Here is an 18,211-nt window from a genome sequence, read left to right as displayed (position 1 = left end):
CCCAAAGGTGTTGCTCCGCACAGGTTTTACTATACATAGCATTATTAACATTTACAATTATACGGTTGGTCATTATAAAATTAAAAGCATTATATTTGTCTTCCATCAAAACAGGCTTATTAAATTAAGGTGAATTTAATCGTGACAAAAACTGATACTTATCTAACTAACAGTGAAGCTGAACCACATTTGTGTTCATTTAAGCAATAAGTATAGTTAAACTGATTTGGAATTTTATATGGAAGTTAATATACCACAAAGTTTACATTTTCTACCTTTACCACATACGAGGATTGTTAAACATATAGCGTTCATTTCTGTAGGCGATAAGCATCTTATATGTTCTAAATTTAGTATTACACTGTTATAAAGCACATGTTTGCTATGTCTACAGAAAGAACAATATATCAATTTCCGACGCTTAATGGGGACTTTTGATATTTTAATAAATCGGAGCGTGGGTCAGATATCTGTTCACAATGACCCGTTATTTTAGCCAATGTATCGGTCTCTGGTGGGAACCAAGAAGGTATCTTATCCATTTGTATGCCAATGTATCGTTTGTACACGAATAAACAATGCTTAACAGTTCAATTGTTTCACCTAATTGCTCGTACAGTACGATGCGATCTTATTTCTACATTGAATAGAGAGGTCTTTTGAATGGCGGTATTTCAAAGATGGCCCTGATATTGGTCAAATTGTGTGTGAAATATCTCTCCTCTTTCTCGTCATTTTCGGTATTGTTTATTATTAGAATACAAATGTTGAAATGAAAGCTTGCTTGCAACTAAATTTGTCATAAAAATTGCAAGATTTTATTGATAAGGTTGATTACACAAAAAATAATGCTTGCCTACAACGACATAACGTCATCTGTAGCGTTCACAATCAAATTGTAATAAAAGGACATATGGTAAAAAATAAGCAATTAACTATTCGACATATCTCTTATTCTGTGTAAACAATGTCAGCCAATAGTTTTGCTCATAATTAATACTTTCAAACCCGACTCCCCCACCACCTCCTCAAGTCTTCTAGCTTTCAGAAACGACGTCGAGAGAGTGGTTAGTTTAGAACATGTAGAACAATTTTATCAATGACGCTCTTGAAACACTTAAATTTTGTGCTGTTCTTAGAACTGATGATGAAACAAATAGCAAACCTTCTATGCAACATAAATCAAATAATTCTATCGTTTCATGAGCAATGCAAACAAAATAGAGCATACAAAAAAATGCTTTGTTCATATACGGATAATTTGTTCTGAACATATGTGCCTAAGGTTTGTACATACGAAACAGCGTAGAAATAAATTATAACTACAGTATATATAAATATATCTACATCCTATTCCCTGGAGTTAATTATAGTTAAATCGTTCTTGTTAGAGTACTGAGATGTTACAACATTATTTCAACAATAAAGTAAAATATATGTTTGATATATTTCCATACACTAGTTATATAAACTTTGTATTAATTGAGTTAACTTAAAATGTTGAATGTCAATGAATCAACTGTGATTTTTAAAGTTAAAGGAGGTTTATGAAATGAAATTCTTTCATAGATCAAATGTTTAAAAATCAACAAAGGTTAATAAAGACATAATATACTCAGAATTAAAATAAATATTAGAATCGAATTCTTTTTGTGCGATTATATGCCGATTTCATTGAAAAGCGTACGTTGCACCGATTTTCATTTTTGAGACATTTTTCATTATGAAAGGGATTCTTTAAAAAAAGGGGGGGAAATGATCCTAAAATTTGCAAACAAGTCATTAGTCAAGACCTATATCAAATGGCATCCAAACCTTGGAAAAACATTTCAAGTCCCAACATGTCAAAAAACCTCAGTGGAGCCTCTTTAAGATACTGATACACTTTAAAGTGACATCGACAACATTTTGGCATTATTGCAACTTAAAGGTATACATGTTGAGTGACAGGGTGTGCCTTCAAACACAAGAACGAAACTGTGTAAAACGAAATCCCTTCTTCAAGCTACTGAACAGGTCCGGTCAGTTCCACTCAGGTACAAGAAATAAATTAATAGTTACACCCTTACTACAGAGAATGTTCATTTTGCACACTCAAAAAAAACGTTATTAGGGGGCTGATAATATTTTTTTTCTGAATATTTTCGATCTGCACCACTAAAATACATATATTTTCAATTTGGCGCACTCGAAATTACTTAGTGGAAAAGTTTTTAGAGTTAACTTTTATATTTAATATACATTATTTAAAAACAAAACAGATTTAAAATATCCATATAGAATAAAATACTTTCGTGCAGATTTCTAAGGAATTATGCCCTATTTTTCTTTCGGCTATACTATAAATCACTCCATTAAATCGGCTGTTTATAAAAGAAATTCAAACAATGAACTGTTAAGTGTTTATTAGCAGGCATTTACGATAATAAATCCGTCCGTCCGTTCGTTCACACAATGGTGGGAAAAACGAGAAATTATGGTAGTCTGATGTAACTTGTATTTTTCTAAGAAAGAGAAGGGGTGCATAAAATTATGTCTTGTTAGTCTTAGATGGAGTTTCAATGAACAGAAGACACTCCTTTTCACGTCTGTTTAAATAGTTCACAGTGATGGACAGATATAGTCTCGGTGATATCGCAAACAAATGAATGAAAATCTCCAGGCGGCGCCAAGAATATATAACAATGTGTATTTCCATTTATCATTTTAACAGTGTAAACATTACACAAATATTACGTAACTGTTCAATTGTGATCTAAATCATATCCTCTTTTATAAATACGTGGGGCTTTTAAAATGGTAACACGATTCTACCGATAAAAAAGGGAGAATTTCTTTGTTTTCCGACATCGTATAATACATGTATATAACAGAACACGACTGTTGAAATAAAACTGGTTCGAGTTAATTTCTCGTAATTTACATTGCCAAGTTGATTTAGACCGTTCGAAGAGATTAATTTGTCACACACGCACGGACAAACCTTATAAACAAATAACGACATCCTTATTATTTTGTTGAAACTTTCTTTTTTTCCAGAAATTAAAAAGCAATGCAGTCTTAGTGTACCACATTGTATCGTTTTTAATTTTTGCCGAGTTGATCGACCTTAAGGGATTTCATCTTTTTCTTCTCATTAATATGTCAGTAAACTTTATGAAAATATTTAAAATTAGGTACTAATTACAACTTTATTTGTACTTCAATGTAAAGTTATCTAAATCATTTATTACCAAGCGTAATAGTGGTCTTCCGTTAATAAACGATCATCACTAATAAAAGTTAAGACATTACAATCTGAATGTAAATATAGACAGCTCTGCCAAATAACGATTTCTCACTCAATTGGATACAAAAACTGTGCATTTTTGTACCTGTAAATAACACTTGAAAAATAGTCTTGCATATGTCATGTATGTAATTAAGTTCTTCAAAATATGTTTTGTTATAAATGGTAGCAAATCAAGTGTTTTGTCATACATTTTAAATTTCACCTATCAAATTAGTTTAGTTTGAACATATTTATTTACACTCGATTGCGAAACAAGTTCTTGCAACTTATATTAATCACTTTCGAGTCCGTTTTCTGGAACCAACCAGTTCTGGTGTCGTATGAAGAAACATGGTCGTGACCCGAGTAGGGCTCAAACCCATGATCTCTTGGTTAAAAGGCAGACACCTAAACTGCTAGGCAGCCGCTCCCATCTATCAAATTCGTACATGTAAAGAATATAAACAAGAGTAACTTTTCTAAATTTTGTGTCAAGTGTTCTGTCAAAATTTCATAAATTTTATCTACCAAATTCAGAAAAAAAACAAAAATAACTATTCCAAGTTTCATGTTGGAACACTTAATAAATATTTTTGAGGAAAAAAACAGTACATATCCAGATATTTTCCCAATACAAAAAGTGATGAATGGTTTTGTCAATACTGAAAGATCACAAGCCAAATTATAACTAGCCCGGCTCTCATCCACCAAGTTTAACCGGTTTAACAAGGAATTCACAATGGTTTTCTACATCTTTTTATTACATAAATAATAATATCAAAATAAAAATATTGCGTTTTAATTTAACAAAACATGTACACTATAAACATGATAAATCATCTTCTGACAGTATGACGGGAGAATCTCATTACCATAACCAATTACCCACCATTATCTAATTAGGAGTCCTAAAAGCATTACCATGATGCCATCTGTTGCTTGCGTGACACTTGTCCTAAATTGCATGGCTGTACATTAACCTTTGTCGTACCTTTACTTTTCTACATACAAAAACAATTAGAATCATATTGAGAATGACTGCGTATATGGCACCTTTTTGTCGATGTTGTTAATTTTAATAAACACTGCCACTTCCAACCTACTTAAAATCTCATACATCAAAACCTAGGGTCTTTGACCATATTTGATAAAGCTTAAATTTTATTATTCTCAGCTTGGCACCCATGAACATTTGAGCCGCGTCACGACAAAACCAACATAGTGCGTTTGCGACCAGCATCCGCGCAGTCTGATCAGGATCCATGCTGTTTGCTTACATAGTCTATAACAAGTAGAGAAACTGATAGCGAACAGCATGGATCCTGATCAGACTGCGCGGATGCTGGTCGCAAATCCATTATGTTAGTTTTGTCATGATGCGGCTCATTTGATTATCATGCCAGATTGACAAAATTATTACGTCAGAAGTTTGACAGTATACAATTTTTGTTCTCATTTTTTATTTTTAAAAAAAATCCACTTGCGTTTAAAGCTGCCTTCAGCTTATATTTTCTGTTGTAAAAACAATTCTGTGTTGCTTCAAACTTAGTATTTCAGTAATTTTATTTTGGAAAAAAGACATCTTATCACTCACTGTAAGCCTTCTTTAAAACAGCGTCCAGAGAGCTATTTATACCACGTCAGTGATGTTCGTTTCTAAAAATAGAAAAAGAATTAGAAAGCCCACCAGTAGATTAGAGGTATAGAGGGGTTTCCTTATTACTCAAGTATTTAATCGTCTGCACATTTCATTTTACACCATAACTCTTATGATTTGACAACTTATAATATGGAACGATTTATCTAAAAATAACATATTGAATAATTAGAAAATCTGAAGGCCACTTTAAGGAGTATTGAATTAGAGCCTCAATTTGATCAACATTTTAATCAGATCTAACTAATATCTTCGTACTCGGACAATGCATTCTCAACAACTTTGTCATATGTCTTTGCTAAATGACTATCATCACCTGTGTCTGAAGGATCTTGCTCAGTTTTCACCGAGTTATCTAAACTTGCTTTCAATGCCACACTTGACACAGTTCGCGCATTATTTAAAATTTCTGAAATATTAGGGGTTTCACTACTAACACCTGACTTATCCTCACACTTACTATTATCTCTGTCATTATTGCCCATTTGTGAACTATTAGAACATTCTACACTGCTTAAATTGGCAACAGATCCCTGCATGTTTGCTGCATTTACATTCAATAAGTTACGTTTACGTATAGTATCAAGATTCATGATAATATTGGCGGCATCAGATGTTTGCAGTGAAGGATTTTGTCCTTCAACCTTACTGTAATCATTGATATAGTTTAATTTTGGAGTAAGACCCGTATCGTCTTTAAATGACGTCACATTGTAACGGCTCTTCCAACTGTGCAGCCACCCGTTTGATCCTTTGAAATTTTTGGCTTGTAAATTCTGGGCCACTTGAAGGGCTTTCTCCTGAATCATTGGCCCTGACATTTGAACACCATTCTCCCGCGACACTTTATACCACTGCCAAACTAACTCGTTAACTTGGGCAAATTTGCTATTTGTCTTAAACCTTTTTCGTTTTGTGTTTGAGTTGAATTCGAACTGTTCCTTCAGTAATTGGCGGTTTTTAAGCATATCGCCAACAGCCGTTTTACTGATCTTGTACTTATCTGCCAGTTTCCTCTGTGACAGGCCCTCATCAGCCATTTCAAACTCCTCTATTATATGGATCTTCTCAGGTAAGGAAAGTGTTGTTCTTTCTTTTGGTGGAAACTTTCGGACTATATAAAAACAAAGAATAAATATAACTATTTTTTTCTCAAGCAAAATTGATTGGAACATATGATCATGGATTTATATGTACAGTAACAGGTTAACTCCTAAATAAATATATGAGGAGTAAACATTTACAGACATGTTGCTGCAATAAGGTGACATATTGCCAAATGATTTTCTTCTTTACTTGTTTAGCAAACAACACATGCCTTTTAAATTGGGAAGAAATTTGATTTTGAGAATGGTAATCAGAAGAGCAAAAATTAGAAACATTTACCAAGCCTGTTTAAATCATTGTGGATAAAGGAGTTTACATCCTGTTCTGTTTTTGTAGGATTTTGTACATTACAAGTACAGGTTCAAGTATATATGCTCCAAAAATGGTACAGTAATAAGAAGTAGCAGGTACTTATAATAGCAAGAAAAGTTAAACACAGAATTTTTTAGGCTTGCAAGACACAGAACAATGATTTCATTTATCCACTGTGTAAATGCATGGTGTTTTAAAAGTAGATTGATCTACCATGAGCACATTTTTTTTATAAAGTATTTCAAAACTTGAAAAAAAACAACAATAGAAATGAATTATCTGTATACTCTCAGAAAAAAAAAATGTTGAAAGAGTATTAAGTGATTTAGTATGAACATCTTTATGTTGAATAATAATATTTTGTTGTAGAACAATTTATAATCTGCTACAATTAGATATAATATCTGATCATGTATCTCACACTTAACAACAAGAGGGCTATGATGGCCCTAGATTGCTCCCCTGACCAATAAACCACATCCGCGCTATGTCATAGACAAGCATTCTGACCAAGTTTGATGAGAATTGAGTCAAAATGTTACCATTAGAGTATTAACAAGGTTTTTCCAGTTTTTGGGCAGTGTGACCTAGTTCTGACCCCAGAAGATCCATAATCAAACTTGACATAGAAATCATCAAAACAACCTTCCTGATCAATTTCCGGTATATTTGGATCAAAACTGCAGCCACTAGAGTGTAAAAAATATTTTTCTATTTTTAGCTCCTGTGACCTAGTTTTTAACCCGAGATGACCCATATTCCAAACTGACCTACAAATCATCAAAACAACCTTCCTGACTGATTTCCAGAATATTTGGATCAAAACTGCAGCCCCTAGAGTGTTAACAAGATTTTTCTATTTTTAGCTCCTGTGACCTAGTTTTTTTACCGGAGATGACCCATATTCGATCTTGACCTACAAATTATCAAAACAACCTTCCTGACTGATTTCTAGGAAAATTTGATCAAAACTGCAGCAACTAGAGTGTTAACAAGCTTTTTCTATTTTTAGCTCCTGTGACCTAGTTTTTGACCTGAGATGACCCATATTCATACTTGACCTGTATTTTGATGATGATCCAATCAAAACTGTGACTGCTAGACTGTTAACAACCCAATTGTTGACAATGCACAATGCCTGACATAGCCCCATCACTATACCTTACCTTGACCACTTCGTGGTCAGGTGAGCTAAAAACATCCACATATAATCCATAAAATGTGTTTCAAGATTTGTTGTAACTTGTTAGGTATGATACTTATTACTATTAACACAATTACTGGTGCTTAGATATTTCAGACAAATTCACTTTAAACAGAAAGATGGGCTGGCTGGGAGCATTCTTTTGCTATTAAACTTTATGTCCCAACAGTTTTGTCAGTTTTATCAAGGTAAATATTATGCCTCTATTTATGGAAAAAAATTTAAACAAAAATATATCAGTGCTCACCAAATCTTATAGGACCTATTGTCTGCCCTGCCATAACAGGAGTGGTCAGATTCAAAGACATATCAAAACTTTGTTCAGATGATGTTAACACACTCATGTCTAATGACTCACTGCCTTGAGATTGATCTTGCCACGCCAGTGAATTCTGTTCTATATTTGGTTCAATTTTTATACTCATATTCGATGTGTCTTCCATGGTGTCCGTATCAGATAAGGGTTCCATTTTGACTCTTATTGAATCATCAAATTCATTATTTATAGTTTCCTTTAAATTTTCACCTTCCTGGTTATTTTCTATTATTAATTGGATGTTCACAGATTCTGGCTGAGATTGGGACCTTCAGATAGTTTATCTTCATTTCTTGCCAATGCAGCATCTTCATTACTGTCTCTTTCTGAATTAAGTCTAACAGGCTCCCAGTTTTCAAATTCTGTTCTCGAACTATTTCCATCACCATGACATTCAAAATTTAAAAGCTTGGGCTTTTTTGACAAGTTACCTCCCTTTGCCACATTCTTTGCCTTCCTTTTAGCTGTGCTAGGTTTTCTTACTTCTCTTGCTTCACTTGCTAAACCTTAAATGTTAATATATAATATAGAAATTATTTATTTGTTTATTTGGTTTATACAGAATTTATTTTAGTTTGATTGTGTAGGAAGCTATAAGCTTATAGACACACTTTCGAATCTGTTCCTGGAACCAACCAGTACGGAGCAATGAGTGTAAAGTTTCTTGCTCAAGGAAACAATGACTTGCCCCCGACAGTCAAACCCATGCAGCTAGCGATCATAAGATAACTAGTCGGACTTGTTTACCATGTTTATTTGTATAGGTTTTACATCCATTTCAAAAGAAATTTGGTCATATCTCGACAGTCCGTCCACCTAACCTACACTCCTGGATAACTAAACAAGTGATAACCATTTTCTCTTCAAGTGAGCCACTTGTTATCCCATAGAATTTCTGAATCAGCCGTGAAAATCAAATGAGCCGTGTCACGACAAAACCAACATAGTACGTTTGCGACCAACATGAATCCAGACCAGCCTGCGCATCCGCGCAGTCTGATCAGGATCCATGCTGTTCGCTATCAGTTTCTCTACTTGTAATCGGGTTTGTAAGCGAACAGCATGGATCCTGATCAGACTGCGCGGATGCGCAGGCTGGTCTGGATCCATGCTGGTCGCAAACCCATTATGTTGGTTTTGTTGTGACGGGCTCAAATGACCATCACAATCTGAGATTTTGCCTCACCCTGGATCAAATCTGTAACCCCTGGATCATGAATCCGATGCTCTACCTATTGGTTGAGCTAATTTGAATCTGCAATCAATCATCATTAATTCATCAAACAGATATTTAAAACACACATAACAGTTTTTGTAAATCCACTGTGCTTCTTTTTTGCAAATTCTAAGATCAATTTGACTCCCAACTTTTTTCTTTGAAACAGACCAATTAAAAATAAATGATATGCCTTCTCAAAAGACTGAAGTAAATCTTTTCATGATACAGAAAGGGTAAAAAATAAAATTTAAGCAAATGTTAGCTACAAAGGGGAGATTAATCAGATACTGCTTGAAACATTGATGCTAAAGTTTATAATGAAACTTGACACATATATTGAAGATGATGATAAGGGGAACATATTTCTAGTAAATCCGTTGAGTAATAAACTATTACAGACAAGAACCCAACATATCAATGAGATGGTAAAAAGAACCTCCAATACATCAAGCTTTGTTGTACATTATAGAACTTTTCAACTTTTAAAAACTCACCACTTAAACAATATGATAGGAACTCATTTTTTATGTCCAAGTTTCTTGATTTCTGGATTTTTTCCAGAAAATGTGTAGCTCTCTTTGATGCAAGATATGAAGTTGATCTGCTACCTCTATCGGCCATTACAATAATTGACTCCTCCCCGGTCTCTGTAGCAAGTTCTTCAAGCTGTAATATACATGTAAAAACTCCCTTGAAGCGACATGCCTCAATTAAATTAAACTTGAGTAAAATGTACTAAGATTTTAAGAAAGGTAAAAAGATTTAAGATACAAGTAACAATTTACATGTTATGTGCTATAAAGGACAGTTTTTGTTGTATTCATCACCATCCGCGCAGTCTGATCAGGATCCATGCTGTTTGCTTACAAACCCTATTACAAGAAAGGAAACTGATAGCGAACAGCATGGATCCTGATCAGACTGCATGAATGCGCAGGCTGGTCTGGATCCATGCTGGTCGCAAACACACTATGTTGGTTTTGTCGTGACGTGGCTCATATAGATACTATTATTGTCACATGGAAACTTTCTAGCTTTTCTGGTGAAGGAAGACCTAAGTTGGCCCTCTGTGCATTAATTCAGAGATGGAACCCGAGTAGAACCACCAATTATTTGTAAGCTACAAGTTGCTGGATAGCTTTCTTATAATTCAAAGTCCCTGGCTGACCACAAGCTGTGAAGGGGAAATAGATTAAAGTCAATGGTCTTCTAATGGCCACGGAAGCAGTGGATTAAAAGCAGGTCTTTGAAATATTCAAGAGCAGTTACATTCTTTTGTCTAGTGATTAAGTGGAAGTGATGGCGATTAACAAGCATTCCCAATTTGAAAGTACATGGTCAATGGATTCAGACTATCAGTGAAAAAACAAGAATGTGTTTGTTAAACACAAATGCCCCCGGCTCAGATACTTGTCAGTAGCAATATTTCAAAAAATGTATTATGTTTACCCACTCACTCAGTTATGGACAGAAAAATTGCCAAAAAATTGTAAACACAAGTTATATAGCTTGACAAAGTCATGGCATTTTGTATTGTGAAAAATATAAGTTGCCAAGTCATTGCTCTGACTTGTGAAGTTGAAAAATATTCAACTTCATGCAAGTTATCTTCCTACCAAATATGAAATACATCTGTCATTAAATAAAGGCTGTATGGGCAAAAGTGTAAAAATCTATTTTGAGCACTGGTGACCTTGACCAAACTGACCCCTAACTCTATCCAAAGGAAGAATACCATACATGTAAGTTATCTTCCTACCAAATATGAAATACATCTGTCAATAAATAAAGGCTGTATGAGCAAATGTGTAAAAATCTATTTTTAGCACTGGTGACCTTGACCCATCTGACCACTAACTCCATCAAATTTTATGTTTCTATCAATTATAAATAACATCTGTCTATAGAATAAGGTTAATACACCTGTAAAAATGTAAAAATCTATTTTTAACATTGGTGACCTTGACATTGGTAACATTGACCTTGACCCAAATGACCCCTTACTACACCCAAAGAAGGAGGACCTTCCTTGGCATGTTCGTATTAAACTAAGACATCAACTAAAAAATAAAGGCTGTATGAGCAAAAATGTTTATATTTATTTTTTAAACCAGTGACCTTGATCCTAGAGACCGCTTACTCCACAAAAAATTAGAGGACCATCAAAGGTATCCACCTACTAAATATGAAAGATATCATTAAAGAAATTAAGCAATTAGGAGAAATTTAAGATAAATCCAACTTGCCGAAATAGGTTAACCAGACAAGGCACTATTTTCAAAGTGAAACAAGAGCTGTCGGTAGGACAGCAACGCTCGACTATTCTTAGTGCTTGATAGTAAAAAAAATGCCTGATACAGTTACCTCCTCCTGTTTACAGGTTGGGGTCATGATGGTGAACAAGTGTGCAAAGTTTCAAAGCCATATGTCAATGGACTTTGAAAATATTTGAACTATTACAAAAACTTTAACGTAAATTCTAAGTCGAAAAAAGGGCATTATTCTGTCAAAATGCTTGATAGAGTTACCTCCTCCTGTTTACAGGTTGGGGTCATGATGTTGAACAAGTGTGCAAAGTTTCAAAGCCATATGTCAATGGACTTTGAAAATATTTGAACTATTACAAAAACTTTAACGTAAATTTTAAGTCGAAAAAGGGGCATAATTCTGTCAAAATGCTTGATAGAGTTACGTTCTCCTGTCTACAGGTTGGGGTCATGATGGTGAACAAGTGTGCAAAGTTTCAAAGCCATATGTCAATGGACTTTGAAAATATTTGAACTATTACAAAAACTTAAACGTAAATTCTAAGTCGAAAAAGGGGCATAATTCTGTCAAAATGCGTGATAGAGTTACGTCCTTCTGTCTACAGGTTGGGGTCATGATGGTGAACAAGTGTGCAAAGTTTCAAAGCCATATGACAATGGACTTTGAAAATATTTGAACTATTACAAAAACTTTAACGTAAATTCTAAGTCGAAAAAGGGGCATAATTCTGTCAAAATGCTTGATAGAGTTACGTCCTCCTGTCTACAGGTTGGGGTCATGATGGTGAACAAGTGTGCAAAGTTTCAAAGCCATATGTCAATGGACTTTGAAAATATTTGAACTATTACAAAAACTTTAACGTAAATTCTAAGTCGAAAAAGGGGCATAATTCTGTCAAAATGCTTGATAGAGTTACCTCCTCCTGTTTACAGGTTGGGGTCATGATGGTGAACAAGTGTGCAAAGTTTCAAAGCCATATGTCAATGGACTTTGAAAATATTTGAAACTATTACAAAAACTTTAACGTAAATTTTAAGTCGAAAAAGGGGCATAATTCTGTCAAAATGCTTGATAGAGTTACGTCCTCCTGTCTACAGGTTGGGGTCATGATGGTGAACAAGTGTGCAAAGTTTCAAAGCCATATGTCAATGGACTTTGAAAATATTTGAACTATTACAAAAACTTTAACGTAAATTCTAAGTCGAAAAAGGGGCATAATTCTGTCAAAATGCTTGATAGAGTTACGTCCTCCTGTCTACAGGTTGGGGTCATGATGGTGAACAAGTGTGCAAAGTTTCAAAGCCATATGTCAATGGACTTTGAAAATATTTGAACTATTACAAAAACTTTAACATAAGTGGTTACGCCGACGCCGACGCTCGGGTGACTGCAATAGCTAGATACTTATTCTTATCGAATAGTCGAGCTAAAAAAGGGAAATAACTGGGAATATGGATGACACAGTTATATAACTTGGCAATATCATGTACTTTGTATGTGGAAATTATAAAGCCATTAGTAATAGATAGAACTTAAGATATTTCCGACTTGCCGTTTTAGGTTAACCATTATTCATTTTTTAAGTGCTGAAAAGGGCAATAACTTGGTAAATATGAAAGCCAGAGTTATGTAACTTGCCCAGATCATGAACTTTGTATTGATTAGTAAGTGTGTAAACTAAGAAGCCATTGGTACAGGTAGAACTTAAGAAAAATCCAACTTGCCGTTCTAGGTTAACCTTATACGAACAGACGGATGGACGGACTTTCAAACATTTTGGCTTTAGGGGCTATTTTCTTTGTTATTTACTTTGTTATCTTAAGGGCTACTAGCCTCTAAACCCTTTGAATGATCCTATTGTTCTCTTTTGTTCTCTTTACTGTTATATAGCCCCTACACCCAAAATGTTTGCTCGGACAGACGGACGGACAGACAGTTCAATTACTATATGCCCGGGGGCATAAAAATGTGGTGCAAAAGAATTAACCAGGATGTGACAGTTATTATAAGGAAGTAGCTGTCAGTAACCAAGTGGCTAGGATAGTACTTCCTATTCTTCTAATAACACTAGTAAGTATTCAGGACTGAAACTAGCAATACCAAGGTTATATGAAGTCAAACCTGTGCTTAAGACCACTTCTGAATAAAGATCATCCTATGAATAAAGACCATTTTTCAACAACTGTTTTCTGATTTATTAGAATAGAGTAACCCCCAAATAAAGACCACTTGTCAAGAAGGTAAAGAAAGAAAAGTATTAGATTTTGGTAGTCACAAGCCAAAATCAAGGAGTAATTAACTCCCAAACTTCCATTAACGGAAGCCCTGGGTGGCCACAGGTTTGGCAGGTTACAGCTAAACCTGTCCTTGTAAATAGAAAGTGTGTTACATAAAAATTTAAATACATATGTACTGATTTCATTTATTGTGAAAGATTAAATTGTATAATTCTCATCCTGTTTTTGACCTCAGACTATGTTACTTAAACAAACCTTACCAGAGCTCCAATCTGCTTCCTGAGACATGATTTAAGAATGGTTTTGTAGTAAGGCAACTCTCTGAGACCTGCCTCTACCCCCAACGCTGACATCTCGAAGTTGTCCTGTCAGATAAATTCAAGAACATGTATGTTAAAAAATTTCAAATACTATATTATTATAAATAAGAATACTTTGAATAAACCATAATTATATCATGGTATGTTTAACCTCAGCATACTTGAACTGAAAAAAAAGATTTAACTTTGCCACAGTTTAGAGCCAGAATGAAAGTTAGTCTTATAAATATGTTGCTTTGTGATATTTTTACTTCTTGGTAAATCAACTTGGGTTTGGCCACTGGGCCAATACAAAACTATAACTAGGGCTGTCATTATCTGAATATTGCAATATTGATATATCATCGATATTCATCATCAGACATCTGATACACTTTCAAATATCATTAAAAGCTAAAATTGATTTATTTCTGTTAGTGAATATACCTCTCTATTTTGCCTAATAAGAGAAGTCAGTTTTTTCCAGTTTTCTTGGCCAACTTTAACTTTTCAGTTTAAACTCCATTTTCAAATGTCAGTGACAAAAATAACAGAAAAAACAACTTTCTGTTAGTTTGTAGTATTTGTAATGTCTAAGCATGTCAAGCATGTATAACACAATGATCCTAATTCATAACACATGTTTATCATTGTACATTGTATCTACTGTCAAAGTCAATATATATTTTCGATATCTATCTCTCGATACAGTCAACCCTGTCCTGATCTACAGACCACTTTGGTACAGTCAATCCTGTGTACTGATCTACGGACCACCTTGTTACTGTCAACCCTGTCTTCAAGACTTGATGTTCAGACCACCTTGTTACTGTCAACCCTGTCCTTATCTTGAACTATGGACCTACTTGGTACAGTCAACCTTGTCCTGATCTATAGACCACCTTGGTACAGTTAACCCTGTACTGATCTACAGACCACCTTGGTACAGTCATTGCTGATTGATCTACAGACCACCTTGGTACAGTCAACCCTGTACTGATCTACAGACCACCTTGGTACAGTCAACCCTGTCCCCATCTACAGCACACCTTGATACAGTCAACCCTGTCCTGATTTACGGACCACCTTGGTACAATCAACCCTGTACTGATCTACAGACCAACTTAGTACAGTCAACCCTGTCCTGATCTTCAGACCATCTTGGTACAGTCAACCCTGTCCTGACCGACAGACCACCGCGGTACAGACGCCCTGTCTTGATCTTGAATACAGACCACATTGGTACAGTCACCCCTGTACTGATCTAGGGACCACCTCGGTACAGCCAACCCTGTCCTGATCTTCAGACCATCTTGGTACAGTCAACCCTGTCCTGATCTACAGACCACCTCGGTACAGTCAACCCTGTCCTGATCTTGAACTACGAATTTACTTGGTAGTCAACCCTGTCCTGATCTACAAATCACTTCGGTACAATCAACCCTCTTCTGAACTACGGACCACCTTGGTACAGTCAACCCTGTCCTGATCTACAGACCATCTTGGTACAGTCAACCCTGTCCTGATCTACAGACCACCTTGGTACAGTCAACCCTGTCCTGATCTACAGACCACCTTGGTACAGTCAGCCCTGTCCCCATCTACAGAACACCTTGGTACAGTCAACCCTGTCCTGATCTCCAGACCACCTTCATACAGTCAGCCCTGTTCTTAAATTGATTTAAGACAATGCTGACCATGGTACTCTAAATAGCCAATGAGTAAGAAAAAAAGTATCTTTAAGCTGTCAGATCTGTATAGCCTAATTCGGCATGACAATTTTTTTCATACTGTCAAACTGTTAAACATTGCCCATCAGAAATTGTCTTGATGTCTCTTAAAAATTTGAGTTTGACAAGTCTTAAATTAATAAAGTACGACTAAGATCTCTAGTGTTTCAAAATGTCTGGCATGACATTGAGTTAAAATTCCCTTGACATGAACAGACCAGAAATGATCTGATAGAACGAATGTCAGACTTTCACTCCCAAGACGTTTCACTATTGAGACGTTTCACTCCCAAGACGGTTCACTCCTAGACGTTTCACTCCCATTTTGTCAATTGTATGGACGTTTCACTCCCAATTTTTAGAGATGTTTACAAGGAAAGTTAACAAATTTTAATTTCATTAATATCAAAAGGTATAAAAAGGAAATTCAATTTAATGTTTCATTTTATTGATTTCAATGGTATTGTTAATACGAATTATGAGAAGATTACTCATTTAATTATGAGTTGAGTGATAAGAGGTGTATATGAAAGACAAATTTCTGAAATATCACTTTTATTAGAAGTGTAACATTGACATGAGAAAATTTTATTATAGTAAATTTAAAAAAAAAATAACATAGAAAGAACAACAAAGACATAAGTATCAGTTTAAATATTGAAATCACTACCAGTACAGTAAAGTAATTAATATTATTCAAATAATAAAAAAAATATCAATATATTAAATTTATTGACTATATAATGATTACTTTTTGTAAGTCTTAAACAATGAAATGTGAAATATGTGTATGAAATAAATTATTTTTTAAAATTATTTTCTTTATCAATTTATTAAACAGTAGCCATTAAACAAACTTAAGTAACTGTGGTCAACTAACAGTTTAACACCACCATTAAATCAGTTGTATAAACACTGCACTTAAGCATAACAGTTTACTAATCAATTGTTTATTGGACCATTAAAATATTTTTTGACAACAGCCAATTTAAACACAGAAACTTCTCCATAAGTTTTGTTTATATAATAATGAATTTTAGTTAAAAAAAATGATTATACATGACAAATATTGAAAAAGTCCAAATGCTTCTAATTTAATTTAAAGATATTTCTGATTTCAATGGCCATTTAAATTTTTGACATATATCCCAAAAGCACTATACTAGCATTAAATAATTTAACAATTTTTTTATCCCATTGTTAAAATTAACAAAAAAAACCCATTCAAAGTTAATTGTTGTCACAAGATTGGTATGCTTTAATAAATTAAAATTGCCTATTGAGTCCATGTTTACAAAAGATTAAATAGTTAGTTTTATTATATACTTTGAAATGAAATATTGAGAAATATTGATAAAATAAAATGCGTATTTTCATTTTCCATATTTTCACTGTAAAAATTTATTTTTCACTGCAGTGAAACATATTTTCCGTATTTTCACTGGTGTCTTGCTGGACTTTCTTTTAAATTCTGCCAGTACTCAAAATTTAAGGAAAAGTCTTGCAAATTTTAATGTCCAGAAAGAGAAAAATGTATATAATAAACAGAAAATTCAAGTTTTTTTCTATAAATACATGATTTATTTTCATCTTGTGGCATGAAAATTACCATATTTCACTCGTGGCTACAGCCACTCATGAAATATTTATTTTCATACCACTCGATGAAAATAAATCATGTATTTATAGAAAAAACTTGAATATCCTCTTATATATTAAAGTGTTATTTTAATCAAAAATATTTTTTTCTTTAAGTGAAATAATGTGATAATTGCACATATGGATTAAAGAATAGTAAAACACCTTAATTCAAAACAACAATAAAGAAGATAAGATAACTGAAGTGATAGAACTTAAAGTACTGAGTTTTAAGTCATTGACAAAAATGTGAATTCCCCCTTTTTAATTTATTTTTATTAAATTTAAGGTCTATTTTAGTTCAATTCAATATTTTAGGTCTATTTTAGTATATCATAAGTATCAAAATAATTTTGGTATAAAAAGGGAGTGAAACGTCTTCAAGACGTTTCACTCCCAAATGGGAGTGAAACGTCTTGGTGTGAACCGTCTTGGTGTGAACCGTCTTAATAGTGAAACGTCTGTCTACCTGATAGAACACAAACCCTAAAACAGCTGAAACCCGAATGTCTGTGCAAATTAGTCAAATCGGCCCCAAGTCAGATCGGCCCCAAAATTAGTCAATTCGGCCTCAAAATTAGTCAAATCGGCCACACAACAATTTCAAAAAGTCAAATCGGCCCCAAAACGAGTCAAATCGGTCCCAAAACGAGTCAAATGGGCCTCACAACTAGTCAAATCGGCCCTAAAGTTGTATGCGACTTTTCCTTATCAGTACACTTAAAATACTCGGGTTAGAAATTAGAGCTTATAACTTTTTTTAAAATCTACAGATTTTGTATTAGCAAATACCTGGACAAAGCACATATTACAAGTATTTACCGTTTTCTTTGTGCAAAAATTTCAGTTTATAATCAATTATCGGAGTTGTCTCCCTCGAAATAGTTACATTAAAATCTGGTAATCGGTACATAACCGGACTATATGGTAGACTAAAATTAACGTTTACTCCG

General features: G+C 34.1%; 1 protein-coding gene across 3 annotated transcripts; it reads right to left on the bottom strand.

Annotated features, from left to right (window-relative positions):
* Positions 1-4,740: 4,740 nt before the first annotated feature.
* On the bottom strand, positions 4,741-18,203 carry LOC132753548 (uncharacterized). 3 transcript variants are annotated; one of them, XM_060744027.1, is made up of 6 exons: positions 18,081-18,203; positions 13,852-13,956; positions 9,581-9,752; positions 7,799-8,373; positions 5,389-6,042; positions 4,741-4,927 (listed from the first exon to the last, which is right to left on the bottom strand). In XM_060744027.1, the coding sequence occupies exons 4-6, from the start codon at positions 8,019-8,021 to the stop codon at positions 4,902-4,904; spliced, it is 903 nt and encodes a 300-aa protein (XP_060600010.1). In that variant the 5' UTR covers positions 8,022-8,373; positions 9,581-9,752; positions 13,852-13,956; positions 18,081-18,203; the 3' UTR covers positions 4,741-4,901. The 3 variants fall into 3 exon arrangements, with proteins under 3 accessions (XP_060600010.1, XP_060600008.1, XP_060600009.1); XM_060744025.1 differs by having other exon boundaries at positions 4,741-6,042; XM_060744026.1 differs by having other exon boundaries at positions 4,741-6,042; positions 18,051-18,128.
* Positions 18,204-18,211: the final 8 nt, after the last annotated feature.

This window comes from Ruditapes philippinarum, unplaced genomic scaffold, assembly GCF_026571515.1.
Source record: "Ruditapes philippinarum isolate M1 unplaced genomic scaffold, ASM2657151v2 ctg1261_1_1_1_1, whole genome shotgun sequence".
NCBI lineage: Eukaryota > Metazoa > Mollusca > Bivalvia > Venerida > Veneridae > Ruditapes > Ruditapes philippinarum.
The sequence above is the reverse complement of the archived record's forward strand: the minus strand, read 5'-3'. Positions and strand labels throughout refer to the sequence as shown.